The 13,966-nt window shown below is 42.8% G+C and overlaps 1 protein-coding gene across 1 annotated transcript in view; it reads left to right on the forward strand.

Annotated features, from left to right (window-relative positions):
* Positions 1 to 7,560, forward strand: part of LOC105516613 (ankyrin repeat and EF-hand domain-containing protein 1-like) — a 133,717-nt gene extending 126,157 nt beyond the window's left edge. Inside the window, exons 8-9 of the mRNA XM_011948880.1 lie at positions 6,710 to 6,860; positions 7,059 to 7,560. Coding sequence (XP_011804270.1) covers positions 6,710 to 6,860; positions 7,059 to 7,560 — 653 coding nt within the window. The remainder of the gene's footprint in view (positions 1 to 6,709; positions 6,861 to 7,058) is intronic.
* The last annotated feature ends 6,406 nt before the right edge of the window (positions 7,561 to 13,966 follow it).

A 13,966-nucleotide genomic window follows, 5' to 3' on the forward strand; every position in this document is an offset into this window, starting at 1 on the left:
ATTGTGGAAGACAGTGTGGCGATTCCTCAAGGATCTAGAACTAGAAATACCATTTGACCCAGTGATCCCATTACTGGGTGTATACCCCAAGGATTATAAATCATGCTACTATAAAAACATGCACACATATGTTTACTGTGGCACTATTCTCAATAGCAAAGACTTGGAAACAACCGAAATGTCCATCAATGATAGATTGGATTAAGAAAATGTGGCACATATACACCATGGAATCCTATGCAGCCATAAAAAAGGATGAGTTCATGTCCTTTGGAGGGACACGGATGAAGCTGGAAACCATCATTCTCAGCAAACTATCACAAGGACAGAAAATCAAACACTGCATGTTCTCACTCATAGGTGGGAGTTGAACAATGAGATTACATAGGCCCAGGGTGGGAAACATCACAAACAGGTCCTGTAAGGGGTTGGGGGCTGGGGGAGGGATAGCATTAGGAGAAATACCTAATGTAAATGATGTGTTGGTGGGTGCAGCAAACCAACATGTCACATGTATACCTATGTAACAAACCTGCACGTTGTGCACATGTACCCTAGAACTTAAAGTATACTAAAAAATAAAGTAATTAATTTTTAAAAATGCACCCTACAAGTTGTGGCTTACATGATTTCCACCTTTCCACCCCCAAAATAGACTGATGCATACCCAAACCATTTGACATAAACTCAGCCTAGAAAGAAGCTATGAATTCAAAGCCAAGTAAGCCAGTGTTCTTTCCTGTCAGTGCCAGCCAAGCAGAGGGTGATGGACTAGATGGAAGGTTTTAGGAGAGAAAGGGAAGAAAAAGCATGAAAAAGCCAAGGTGTAGAGGATGCTCATTCATCCTCAGGCTCCAGAAGTGGCAGTGAGCTGTCTGGATACTCCACTGAAAGTCAGAGTCAATGAGGTTATTAATCTAGTGGTCCTAAAAGATGAGCAGCGCAGACATGTTGAATCTCTGAATATACTTCCCCCTCTGCATAGCCTCTCTCTCAGTTCCTAAACCCTCCATGCTAAGAAAAACATCACCAGGCATGGGGCTTTGCCAGAAACGTTCACTTGAAACAGTATGCGGCAAATGAAAAATGCACTTTTAAATTATGCACTTTCTGACTAGTCTTCCTAATGGTATGTTGACTATTATTTACATTAAAATGTCAAAATCTGGATTCCTTTGTTTTATTTTTATTTGGGGCATTTTAAACAAAACATTCACTTCAATACTCATGGAGAAAAGTAAGGAATCCTTACCAAAGAACATGCAGGGCCAACAGGACTTGCACTGACCCCGTTGCACTCCTACTAGAAAATACAATCATGGATGGAGGAGCCAGCACCTTCTAGATGAAATGGCCCTATTTCTTCATTTTACCACTAAGGATAAAGAAGGCTCATGCCTGTAATCCCAGCACTTTGGGGGACTGAGGCGGGCGGATCACCTGAGGTTGGGTGATCAGCCTAACCAACATTGAGAAAACCTGTCTCTACTAAGAACACAAAAAATTAGCCAAGCATGGTGGCACATGCCTGTAATCCTAGCTGAGGCTGAGGTAGGAGAAGCACTTGATCCTGGGAGGTGGAGATTGTGGTGAGCCAAGATCACACCTTTGCACTGAACAAGAAGAGAGAAAGTTCGTCTCAAAAAAAAAGAGAGAGAGAGAGCACAAAAGTCTTCGATGACAAGGCTGGACAGGACTTTAACAATATCTGCTCTAATTTATTCCTGTCACAGATGAGGAAACTGAGGCACAAATCAGTGAAATGCTTTGTTCAAGACTTTACAGCTAATCAGTGACAAAGTCAGGGCCAGAACTAAGGAATCTTGATTCCATGCCCTCTTCATACTATCCTTGTCAATTCTGGTTTAAGTTTTTTGCTTGATGTGCATGTTTGTTTTACCTTCAGCTCATATTTCAACCCTATAACCTATCTCGTATGTGATGTGTGTTATTTATTCTTAGAAAACCCTAAGATTATTCCACTGTATTTAGTGGCCTCACCTAAATAGATGCACTGGGGAGAAATCCTCCCACATAATGAATTTTGTCACTGAGACATTGCAAGAAATAGCCCGTGTCCTTTTCTTATCCTTTGAGAAACAGCCTGAACAGTTCGATTATCTTCCAGATTCAACCTTAGTCCATTTGGTTTCATGCTCATTCCTAATCCCAGACCACTTCCTGGGCCTGAGCCCAGGTACTGGTATGGCCTGGAAAATGCCAGAAGCCATATGGACTCCCCAGGATACCTCCTGGATGAGGTTGGATGGCACACACCGAGGAACCAACTCTTTCCAAGAGATAGAACAGATGGCATTCCAGATATGAATATGTATAATGTAGACTGCTAAGTTGTTAAATAAGTATGTATTTTTAGGTGGATTCATGAAAATCAAGAATTTTATAACTAAAATGAAAGCCAAGCAAATGAAACCACAAAACACTGTTGAAAACGGTGCATTATTCCATGTTTGTTGGTATTGGCCTCCATAGCATGCTCCAACCTCTAGAGAAACCACTGGAGAAAAACCAGGAAGAAATAATTCAAAACTGCAGCAAAGGAAGTTAACTTCAAGATTCCATGCTGTAAGACCCTAGGACATCCATGGATGGCAGAATTAGTATTCAGAAGAGCAAAGAGTGAGTTGGATTTTTCCTTGGCTTTGCCACCTTTCTCTATATCCCTTTATTGAAAATTCTACTCTATCACACCCCCAACTCAAATTCCTTATGCTTTAATTTGGCTGCCCCAAGAAAGAATAATGCAAGTCATTGAATCAGCACAATCAGTCAAGATCAACTTCCACAAACTTCTAGTACAAACAGTACCCTTCAGAAGACTTTAAGCTCTTTGCTCCGTAATAATAGTACATTACAGGTACAGTTATTTCCAGTCTACAGAAAACTTTAACAACCCCATGTGAAAAATAGAGCATGAATTGTTACCCTCATTTTTAGAGAAGAAAATGAAGTCTTGGAGAGGTTAAACAACCACTCAAGAATACACCAATGGTAAATGTGCCACTGGGACTTGAAATTAAGACTCTTTGATTCTGTCTAGTAATGCATCTGATTTGGCATTCACCAATGAACCTACAGCCAAAAGGGCCTTCACTGGGGAAGTTCAACTGCTGCTTGAAATGCCTAATCCATAGATTAACAGATTCCAATGAGTTAGAACATCAAAGGGTAGAATAAGATATATTTCCACAATCTGGGAATGTTCCAAATAGAGAAATTGGATTCTTATTTATCCATTACTGATGCAAGTCCTAAACTCCTTCCTGTATCCATGTGACCTTTTGCAATCCTTCACACTAGAGACAGAATACATTCTCCTGCTCCATTCATGATAGGCAATGGAAATATCATCTGCTTCATCCTATGAAATGCTAGCAAGTGTGATGCAAGCAAAGACTAGAAATGGACTTACTTGGTTGTGCTTGCCCTCTTGTGCTCCTATTATCTGCCTACAGTAGCTCACTGAACCAAAGGAAATGAGAAACATGTGCAAAGATCTAAACCTAACTCATTGCTTTGAGACAAGCACATCTGAGCCCAGCCTAGATCATCCAGCATGCAGCCAACTGCTGACACATGAACAAGAAAAAACATATATTGTTATTTGAAGCTGTTGAGCTTGGGGCTGATTTGTTATACAGCAATAGCTGACTAATACACTTGCTACATTTCTTTCATCTTCCTACTTCCATTTCAATGCAAATGGGGTCTTCCCCTTGTGATTATTACCGTCTGTTTCTTTCCAGGCAGCAAATCATCACCTCTTCTGATGTCCCAAATTATCAGGAGTCTCAGTATCAAGATCTACATCATCATTAATTTACAAAAAGTTATTATTAGGGAGCAAGATGGCAGTAAAAATAAGGTAGGTGAAGTTATACCAACAAAAGAGAATATCATAGATGCCAGATCAATATTTAATAAATGGTTGAAAACTTCAAACATTTAAAGATTATTTTGTGGTTAACAAGTTAGAAAAACCACACTGCCATTAGACAACATTTCTTATGTGCTTCTTTATATAGTGACCTGGTGCTTGATGTGCTGTGAAGACAGGATGTCTATCCCCTCATAGTTTATTGATAAACACAGGCAATATATGGAGGCAGGCAGCTAGTAGAAAATACAGACAGGTGTTTGATAAATTGATAATAAAAGGTTAAGATTAAATGTTTTGTTTGGTCTTATTTTACCACTTCGGATTTGTTTAATTATTAATTTCCAAAGCCCCAGAAAACCCAATTCTCCTGCATTCCTAGAAACCTGTGGCAGGTTTCCATCTATAGAAAATTATATGCTTTTCTAGGTGTTTCAGAGGTTTAAGTTGCTTAGGTCTTTAAGAAATTGCTCCAAGCTGGGGTGAGGGGAGAAGAGTGTACCAATACCAACCCACTTACACAAAGAAGGACTTGACTATTCATCATTTATCTAGGGACGATTTCCTGAAGGTGATGGAAAGAAGACAGTGCCTAACACTTGGAGGGTAAGCACTTCAGTAATATTTACTAAACTAAAGAAGGGAGGAAAATAGTAACTAGTCCCACCCTACCCATCCTTCCATTCCTTCCACTTTGTGTTTCATCTCAGTTTGGTCAGATCCATTTCCCTGGCCCCTCCAACTCTCACCAGTTCCAGCCCTATGATTCAGCCATCGCAACTCTCCCAAAGTGTTCACTGATCACATTTCCTCCCTAGTTGTTGGCACAGTGCTTCTTTCATATTTTATTCTTGACACCGGCAGGTTTTCCATTTTGGCTCTCAACTTATTTTTTATTATACCCCAGTGGGCTTTGTTTTGTACATATCCCCCCACCCCCACCGAGTGTAGCCTCAGAAAGGTGGACTTTGGTTCTCAATTATAAGAATATATATATTCTTTCTAATAGCATCATGCTGGGCACTATAGTATCCAATCCTATAGTGCTTACAAGGCACTTTATTCCACACTAACTCATCTGACCCTCCAAATGGTGTTCTCAGTTGGATAGGATGACCCTAACTGTTCAAGTGAGGACTCAGAGTACAAAGGAGGTCACAGAGTTGGTATATACAGAAACCAAGACACAAACCCAGTTTTCCTGTCTCTAACTCTGCGAATTATTTCTTTGCATCATGCTATTTTAAAAAGTACTAGCACTGCCGAAATTCTTGGACTTTCTTTATAATACACAACCTTAGAAGAGAAAATAAATCATTGCTAAGGAAAGGAACTTTTCTTAGCTCAAAAAACAGCCTCAAGAGGACTGAACCTCTTAGAATGTTCATCTTTGCCCAGATGATCATCAGCCACACTCCAACACATTGATACAGATTTTATGATTTTATAATTTTGGGTTCAGTTGGCAGGACTCACTCTTCCAAAAACAGCTTCAGCCTTAATGGGTAGGATGAACTGCATTACAAAGGCCCTCAATTCCATAAACTTTGACTTTCAGCCAAGTCCTCAAAGGTAACTAAAGAAGAAATGTCAAGAAAGACCAGAGGGTTGGTACTGCCTTGTGAACCTCTGAACATCTATTGGAACTTATCAATTTTATGAATATTCACATTCCAAGGTAAGGAGCATTTGAGCTTTTAGAGAGATTAGAGAACCCTATAAAACTGCATCTTGCTTAAAAGGTGTCCAGCTTGTCCAGTGGCCATTGTCCAATCTGATTCCATTTCAATATCATTTCCATATAACCAGCTTGAGGGTGACGTTCTTGAAAAGTTCTAGACCAGGAGGAGGAAATGAGGGTTTGGTTCCTGGCTGTGCCGCTGACTGCATGAAGTTAAGCAAATTATGCGGGCTAATCCAACCTCATTGTTTTTACAGGTATTTATTGAACACCCACAATGTATCAGACACTGGGAATAGAGCAGTTCACAAGGCAAAGTCCTTGCTCTAACGGAACTTACCTTCTAGAGAAGATATATGATAAACCAATAAATAAATACGTAATAAGGACATGAAAGCAATAGGGAACAAAAGTGCTGTGAAAAAGATGCTATTTTGGATAGGATGGTCTTTTGAGCAGTGAAATAAAATAAATATCTGAGGGAAGAGAGTTCCAGGTGGAGGGGACGGCAGGAAGGCCATGAGGTTGGGGTGCCACTGCCATCTTCAAGGACCAGGGAGAAGGCCAGTATGGCTGGAGCAGAGGGAGCAACGGGGAGAACTGAAGGCAAGGAGGTGAGTGATAACAGTGGCCCAATCCTGGAGGGTCTTTTAGCTTTGGTAATGACTTTGGATGGGAAGACAGTGGAGGAATCTCAGATGATGAGGGTATGAACTGACTTAGGTTCCCTGAGTGTGACCTTGGCTGCTGTATGAAGGACGGACAGCCATTTCCTCATCTGATAGCAAACTGGTATGGACCAGAGAAACGAAGACTCCCAGTCATGTTTTACTGAATAAATCACTGCCCATCTTGGTTGAAGCCCATCTGGGCCTGAGCTAAATCTTTGATCCCAGAGGCCAAGGCAGCACCTTTCCCCTCCATTAGCCCATGGCTAATGACCGGGGCGGTACAAAGTCAATCCTAGCTACAGCAGGAGCTCCTGCAGAACCTGCTGACCCCCATAGCCAGGGAGTCTCAAACCAGCGGCATACATCTCAGAGTAGCTTTCCTGCGATGTACCTTTGGGTGGTTTGAGACTGAAATGACCCTAGTCACTACTTTTCATTTCCATCCTTTCTTCCCTAAAGGTCAACTGGAAAGGCAGCCGACTGAGAGAACTCGATCTCTGTCCAGCAGAGATTATTTTGTGGACGCTCAAGGTTCTGAGATCTTAATTCCTTATCTAGGTCACCTGCTTGGTGTGAATTCATCCAAATACATCCGTTTATTTTTAGAGCTGTAAATTATATCTGCATTTTTACTCTCCTTCAGAAATTCAAGCTCAGAGCTTGGGCAGGGGCCCTGTGTTTGAGACAGAGAGATTGGCAAAGCGTCTTGCCTCCCACCTCTTCTGAAGTGAGGCCTCTGCGCCACTGTGTTCCAGCCCTTCAAAAATCCTGAGTCATTTCACTGTTTCTGTTTCTCCCCTTTCCCCAGCAAGGTTCCTGAAGCAAAGGAACACCGGAGTGGGGCGATCGCCTCCCTACAGCTGGGCCGGCTACCCCCACCCCTAGGGCTGCTGCGGGCCCGGCGGAAGGTCGGGGCGCCAGAGCCCAGAGAAGAGCAGAAGGCGCGGGGTGGGGTAGTGCGGGGGGGCGCCCTGGAGAGCGGGCGGGGCCGCAGTGAGGGTGTGGGCGGGAGGGAATCTGTCCGGTGCCGCAGTGAGTTGGGTGGCTGTGATTTGTTCCCGGGTGCAGGCTGGGAGGCGGGGTTCCTGACTCACTGCGGCACTGGGAGGGCTGGCGACGACGCCTCCCCCGCGCCCCCTGCAATCTGCCACCGAGCCGAGGGGCGCCAGCAAGGCATCCCCTGGGTCAAGGGGCCTCCCGTGGGCTTTCCAAACAGCCTGTGCTCATTTCCGCGGGAGCCCTCGGAGCGCTGTGCTGTGACTGCATTGTCACTGTTTGTTTATTTCTACATTTGCTCTGTTAGAAGATAGACCCGCTTAGGGCAGAGCCTTCTAATCCACCCCCTGATAAATGCGGGCCCTCGCCTTTGGCACAATGCCTGGCGCGTCATCACAACTGGGGTGATCAGTAAACGGCAGCGAAGGAAGGGGGGTCGGGACTGGAGAGGAGAGGGGGAGGAATTCAGAGGACGGCAGACAAACAAAAATGGAAGGTAACGAGCTTTCATAACTGCAGAAGTACAAAACAGCTCCCTGTGTGATGTAGGAAGTAAAACCGTACAGAGATGGGACTTGGCTGGCCTGCCCTTCACACACTTTGGACATTAACCCAAAGTTCACACTCCTGCCATGACTGATGGTGGACAGGAGGGAAGAAAATGACAAGGAGGAAAGGAGGTGTCTTTTGCTCTTAAAAATGAGAAGGGTCATAAACAATCTATCGGCTGTAAACCACGAGTTGCCCCCAAAGCAAAGCAGGTTAGTGGCTCCTGCCGCCTCATCATCGCCTCAGAACCTACAGAGCCTGGAGGACTCTCAGACAGTATCTAATATCCCATTTTACAGATGAGAAAACTGAGGTTCAGGCAGGAACGCAGACAGGAATCAAGGCTTTGGGTTTGGGATTTGCAATCCATTACTTTGCCTCCTGCATCCACTGCCTTTCCCTGAGCATTCCCTTCTTCCGGTTTCTCGGAAATTAAAATTGTGAGAGAAGCAACACGGAGTGTTTTTCCCAGGGCCTCGACCTCGGTAAAGGAAGACATGGAATTCCAAGTGTGGAGACCCAGACAGCCTCCGAAACCCCCACGCACCCCTGGACGTTCAGCAGCTGCCAACGTCCGCCTGACAAGTTTCTGGGGCATCTCTGCACACGGAGAGGTGTGTCTCCTGCCGCTCCAAAAACAGATTTTGCCATCTCATCCCCACATTTGCAGTCTCCAGTTGGCTTCTTATGATTGGTCAGAACTTTTCCTCACTGGAGAGATGAGGGGAATCCAGTCCTCCAGCCAGCTGGGAGAAAACACTGCAGTAGCAGAGATAGCAATGGCTGTTCCACCCCACACTGATAGGATATCAGGGAGCCAGAGCTGGGCTCAACAGGCTGAATAATACCAGGGACCCCCAAGGGTCTATACATTTAACCCTGGAAGAAGTGGCCTCTGACCAGGTATCTAACCTTCTGTACTTCTTCTGTAATTGGGTGCATCAGAGTGTATTCTTTGGCTTTCTGGAACAAAAGATTTCTCAAATTTTAATTTCAAAAGTTGCCATCAGGACTGGCAGCTGCGTACACAGAAGGAGATTGCTAATGTATTTCAGATTGGGGGCAAAAATTAGAGCTTCCTACCTACCCACCCCAAACTATTCCCAGATCTGCTGCACCACACTGACTCTTGGCCTCTTGTAGAGTTGGAAACTCTACCCTGAGAGATGCACTCCTTCAAACTAACGTAAAACCTAAACTAACAAAACCATAGCACTTCAAGGTATCCCTAGGGTAAGGCTTAATTACCTATTAATATCTCTAACACAGCAATTCTCTTGCTTGGCTATTCACTAGCAGCACTTGGAGAATTTAAAATAACACTGATCCCCAGGCCATATCTCAGACCATACTTCTAGAGGTGTTTTCTAAAAGCTCCCCCAGGTGACTATAACGACAGTAAAACCGAAAACCTCTGCTCCAGTGGGAACTGCTAGTTTGCTGGTCAGCATCTGTTCTCCCTTCTACTAACAGCACCTGAGGTTCCTTTGGAAACCCCACTCTCTCTTGATCCAGTTGATTGAGTTACACTAATCCCATCATCACCTCCCATTTTACTTTTCTTCGGGGGAATAGCAGGCTACCAGTTTGGCCCCTTTGCGTTTTTCTATTTCCCTGAAAAAAGTAATCGGTTCAAGCAGAAGATGTGATACAAGGAAGTCCAATGAAAATCAGTCTCTCAAGACTGGCTGAAACTATTGGGAAGGGAAAGATCTGTTTCTGCTGCATTTAGGATAAAACATGGGAGCCTTGAACTCCCAGGAGCCATTTTGTTACCACATGGAGAAAGTCTACATGTAAATTAAAGCAACACAGAGGAAAAGAGATTATTCATGGAGCGAAAAAGACTGAAACCTAATTAAAACCATTCCTGAAGTCAGATACTTACAGTAACAGATATTAATTCCCCCTTTTCACCCAAGAAACTTGAACTGAGTTTTCTATGATATGCCACATCATAGCAGAGTTAATCTGTTGCTTTAAAATGCAGAGAATAGAGTTCTAAAGCAAACAAGCAAGCTTCAACATTCCTGGTGAAATATTCCAGATATCTAAAGACAAGTGGGTGCTGTCCATCTTCAGGGACAGTGGCTCTCAGTGGAGAAGGGTGAGGAAACTGAAGACAGCAATGTTCTACTACATTGGGTTTTTTTGTTTGTTTGTTTGTTTTCAATTAGTATCAAAAGTCATTGGTAGCTTAGCCTTTGCTAAATATGAAAGATCTTAAGAAGTAAAGAGGTTCCAGGACTAGGTTTTAACCATAACTATAAGAGCTTTTATAATAGCCAATATAGCAATGATGTATAGGAAGTACACAGAAGCACACAACAGACCATCAAGACAATGCATTGGATGTTTCAGATTCCTTTCATAGTCATGGGAGATTCCCTGGAAAATGTGCCCACTGTCTGAAAGTGCAAGTGAAGCCAAAGTAATTGACTGGCTACATTTTAGATTTGGAAGTTTTTCAGTGAACAATTGCTATTTAACAAGCTACCCCTAAATTTGGTAACTTAAAAAATGATGTGTTTGGCTTGTCTTTGTGTAGACTAGGATAGTTTTTCTGAGCTCACCTGGGATCACTCATGCATCTGCAATTGACTTCTGGTCAGCTAAGTGGCTCTGTGTCTGAACTTGACTGGCTATTGCCTGGGGCAATGGGAGTGACCAGCCCATATATCTATCATCCTTCAGAGCCTAGCGTGGGCTTATTTACAAGGGGGAGGCAGGGTTCCAAGAGTGAAAGCAAAATTGCACAAGGTTTGCGCTCAGAACTTGCTCACTGTCATCTTGCCACATTCTATTTGTCAAAGTGTGTCACAACCTCACTTCTTTTTTTCTTTTCTTTTCTTTTTTTTTTTTTTTTCGAGACAGAGTCTCACTCTGTCACCCAGGCTGGAGTGCAGTGGTGTGATCTCAGCTTACTGCAACCTCTACCTCCAGGGTTCAAGCAATTCTCCTGCCTCAGCCTCCTTGGTAGCTGGAACCACAGGTGTGTGCCACCACACCCAGCTAATTTTTATATTTTTAATAGAGGCGGGGTTTCACCATGTTGTCCAGGCTGGTCTCAAACTCCTGACCTCAGGTTATCCACCCGCCTCGGCCTCCCAAAGTGCTGGGATTACAGGCGTGAGCCACCATGCCTGGCCACAACCCCACTTCTTGATGGAAGGAGCTGCAAAGTCACATTGCAGAGCACCAGTAAGAGCTCAGAGATCATTTAGCCCAATCCTCCCCATTTAACAGATAAGAAACTACAGGCACTAAGCTTACCCAAGTCCCCATCTGATTAAATACATTATATAGTATTATGCTGCCTTCCACACTGATACCGTGTCCACACTGATGCTTTGTCCACTATATCTCCTTTTTCCAAGTTATTTCCCATACGATGTAGGTCATGTCCATTATCATAAAATCTCTGCAAAGTAGTTAGGCAGATATTGCCTAAATTTGCTACCTAACAATGAAAGAAACTGATACTTTTCTTCTCAAAGTCACCCATCAAATATATAGGAATTCTTTCCCAAGACTGGGCATTGGAGTCACAACAGAAAGCAGGGCAGGCATAGATCTTATCTGTACAGAACATAGAGTTTATCATTTAAGTGGTGTCACTGGGACTTGAACCAAGACTGTATGATTCCTCCTCCGGATGCACTTTTTACCCACAGTGGCTACTATGGTTCCCTGAAGGCTAGTTTGTCTATCAAAGTCAATTGTTTGTATTTGTGATGGGGCAATCCATATTAATCTACAGGGTTCTCAGCCTCCCCTCATCCCCTTCTCTTCTCCTTGTGAATGAGAATGCTCTGTTCGACCACTCAACTTGGTGTGTTCTCCCCTACCTTTACTGGGTAAGGTCCCAGGCTTTTGTGGTGGTTGACTCTGAATAATGTGTCGATAAAGTTTAGAAGAACCAGGAGGAAAAAAGTAAGAGAATGAGACAGGAGAACCACATAAGATGGGGCAGCAGAAAAAGCTGGGGTGCATAATAGAAAGGAAGGGATTTGTAGAATTAGTGAAACTACAGGCTACATGAAAACTAGAGAGAAGAAAGAATGTTTTAAAATATTGTACTGAGTTATGAATTGGATCTCTTATTTTTCTTCCAGATACAGAAGTGAAGTTTGATCTATTTTTTTATTTTTATTACAATCGGCCACTAACTTAGTTGGTTTTTAATGTAACACTTTGGCAGGCCTAAACCACAGGCAAACTGGGTACTTATCTGGAGCAAATTTAATTAAGAATCATTATGTCCCCTGGAAGGACGACCAGAGTTTGTGCCTTCTCTAAATACTTGGTCCAAATCAAAACATCAATTATCCTTTTCTTAAGGGGAAAAAAAAAAGTCAACTCCATACTTTATTCTGGTTTCATTGATTTTTCCCTAATGACGTTTCTGTTTCAGCATCCTAATTGGGATACCACATCATATTTGTTTGTCATATCTCCCTAACTCCTCTGGGCTGTGGCAGTTTTTCAGACTCTCGTTTTTTGGGGTAACCACAATAGCTTTGAGGAGAGCTAGTCAGGCATTTGGTGAAATGCCTTTCGATTTGATTTTTCTAAATTTTTCTTTTCATGGTTACACTTGAGTTATTGTCTTCCCACAGAGGAAAGACCACAGAGGCAAAATAGCATTTTAAACACGTGATATCAAGTGTGCTTTTCATCAACATGACTTATCACCAATGACGTTAACCTTGACCATCTGGCTAATGTGGTGTTTGCCAACTTCTTCACTGTAAAGTTGCTTCTCTCTCCCTTTTCATCCTGTATTCTTTGGAATCAAGATGTTAATTATAGTCCACACTTAAGGAGTGGGGAGTTCTGTCTTTAACCATAGTGAAGAATTTTATTTACTGGAATTTCATTTAAAGTTGGAGGGGGAAGGAGGATGATTCTCACAAGAACAATAGTGTAAAGAACAGAAGAACAATACTGTAAAGTGTAAGGGGTGAGGGAGTTCCCACGTTATAAGCATGATGGGCAGAAATATTGCAGAGTAGGGAATAAAGAAATGGGAGGCCACGTGCTGGTGAAAGGAAGGTTTGGAAAAAGAGAAAATTTAGCAGTTGTTCTCACTGAAAAATTTTTTAAAGAGACACCTAGAGAGGATGTTGTGAATGTTTTCTGAGCAACTCACTGTGAGAAGCCCCTACACTACATCTTTGAGAAAACTTACAGTAAAGATTTGCATTCATCTTCTAGGCACTAGAAACAACACTACTATCTTGTCCAGGCAAAAACTGGTCCACAAGAGAGTCCTATCATATTTGGGTTGCATCAGCAAACAACAAGTTGGGCTGGGTCTAGATCTGAAAGGAAAAATCTGTAATCCAAAGACCAGATCAAGCATATTGTTTAATTTCTTTAACCTCAAGGAACTTCTAAAATTGCTTATAGTAGCAGATTTTTGCAATGGCATCCATTAGTTCCACAGCAGTTTCCCATTATTTATCTAAACATGCAAGGGGTAGAGTGGCTAATAGTAGTATCTTTGGACTGTCTTGAAGATTGGACTCTTTCGTTAATTTTGTATTCCTCGATTATTGCTTATACATATATTGTACTCCATTGTGACTCATATTTTTTGGTCATTACTTTTTACTTACATATAGCCCATAACTGTTTTTCATGTGTGTTTCTACTGCAGAGAGAAAGATTATTCCCCAACTCAATGCCTATTAACTGATTGGCTGCTTTATGGTTGCTATTTCCATTCTGCCCATTTGTGTTGAAAGATAAAGCCTCAGTAACTTACACTGAGCAGTTCAGCAAGTTGAAAGAAACTAAATGTAGGATCCCTGTGTTTCCACGAAGGATATGCAGGCTTCAACTAGAAAGATGACTTCAGTGTTTAGGGAAGAAATAAGCATGTTCTAACAAGAGTTTTGCAGTCAGCAAAACAAGGTATGTGGTAAATAGGTCCTATCTTGGGAACTGCCAGAGCCCAGAGCTTGTGCTGTGGGCCCATCCAAGGAAACCAGTTAAGTTAACTGTCTGGAAGGTATCCACAGGGATCCTTGGCTGGGAGGCAGAAGCAGGACATGGAACAGGTGCCCCTTTCCACTATTCCTGGGCACAAAGTCTCATTTCCAGCACACGCTGTGGCAGCAGGAGATACAGCAAATCAACCAAGCTTCATTTCATCTCAGAAGTCCT

The sequence above is a fragment of the Colobus angolensis genome, unplaced genomic scaffold (assembly GCF_000951035.1).
Source record: "Colobus angolensis palliatus isolate OR3802 unplaced genomic scaffold, Cang.pa_1.0 Scaffold285, whole genome shotgun sequence".
NCBI lineage: Eukaryota > Metazoa > Chordata > Mammalia > Primates > Cercopithecidae > Colobus > Colobus angolensis.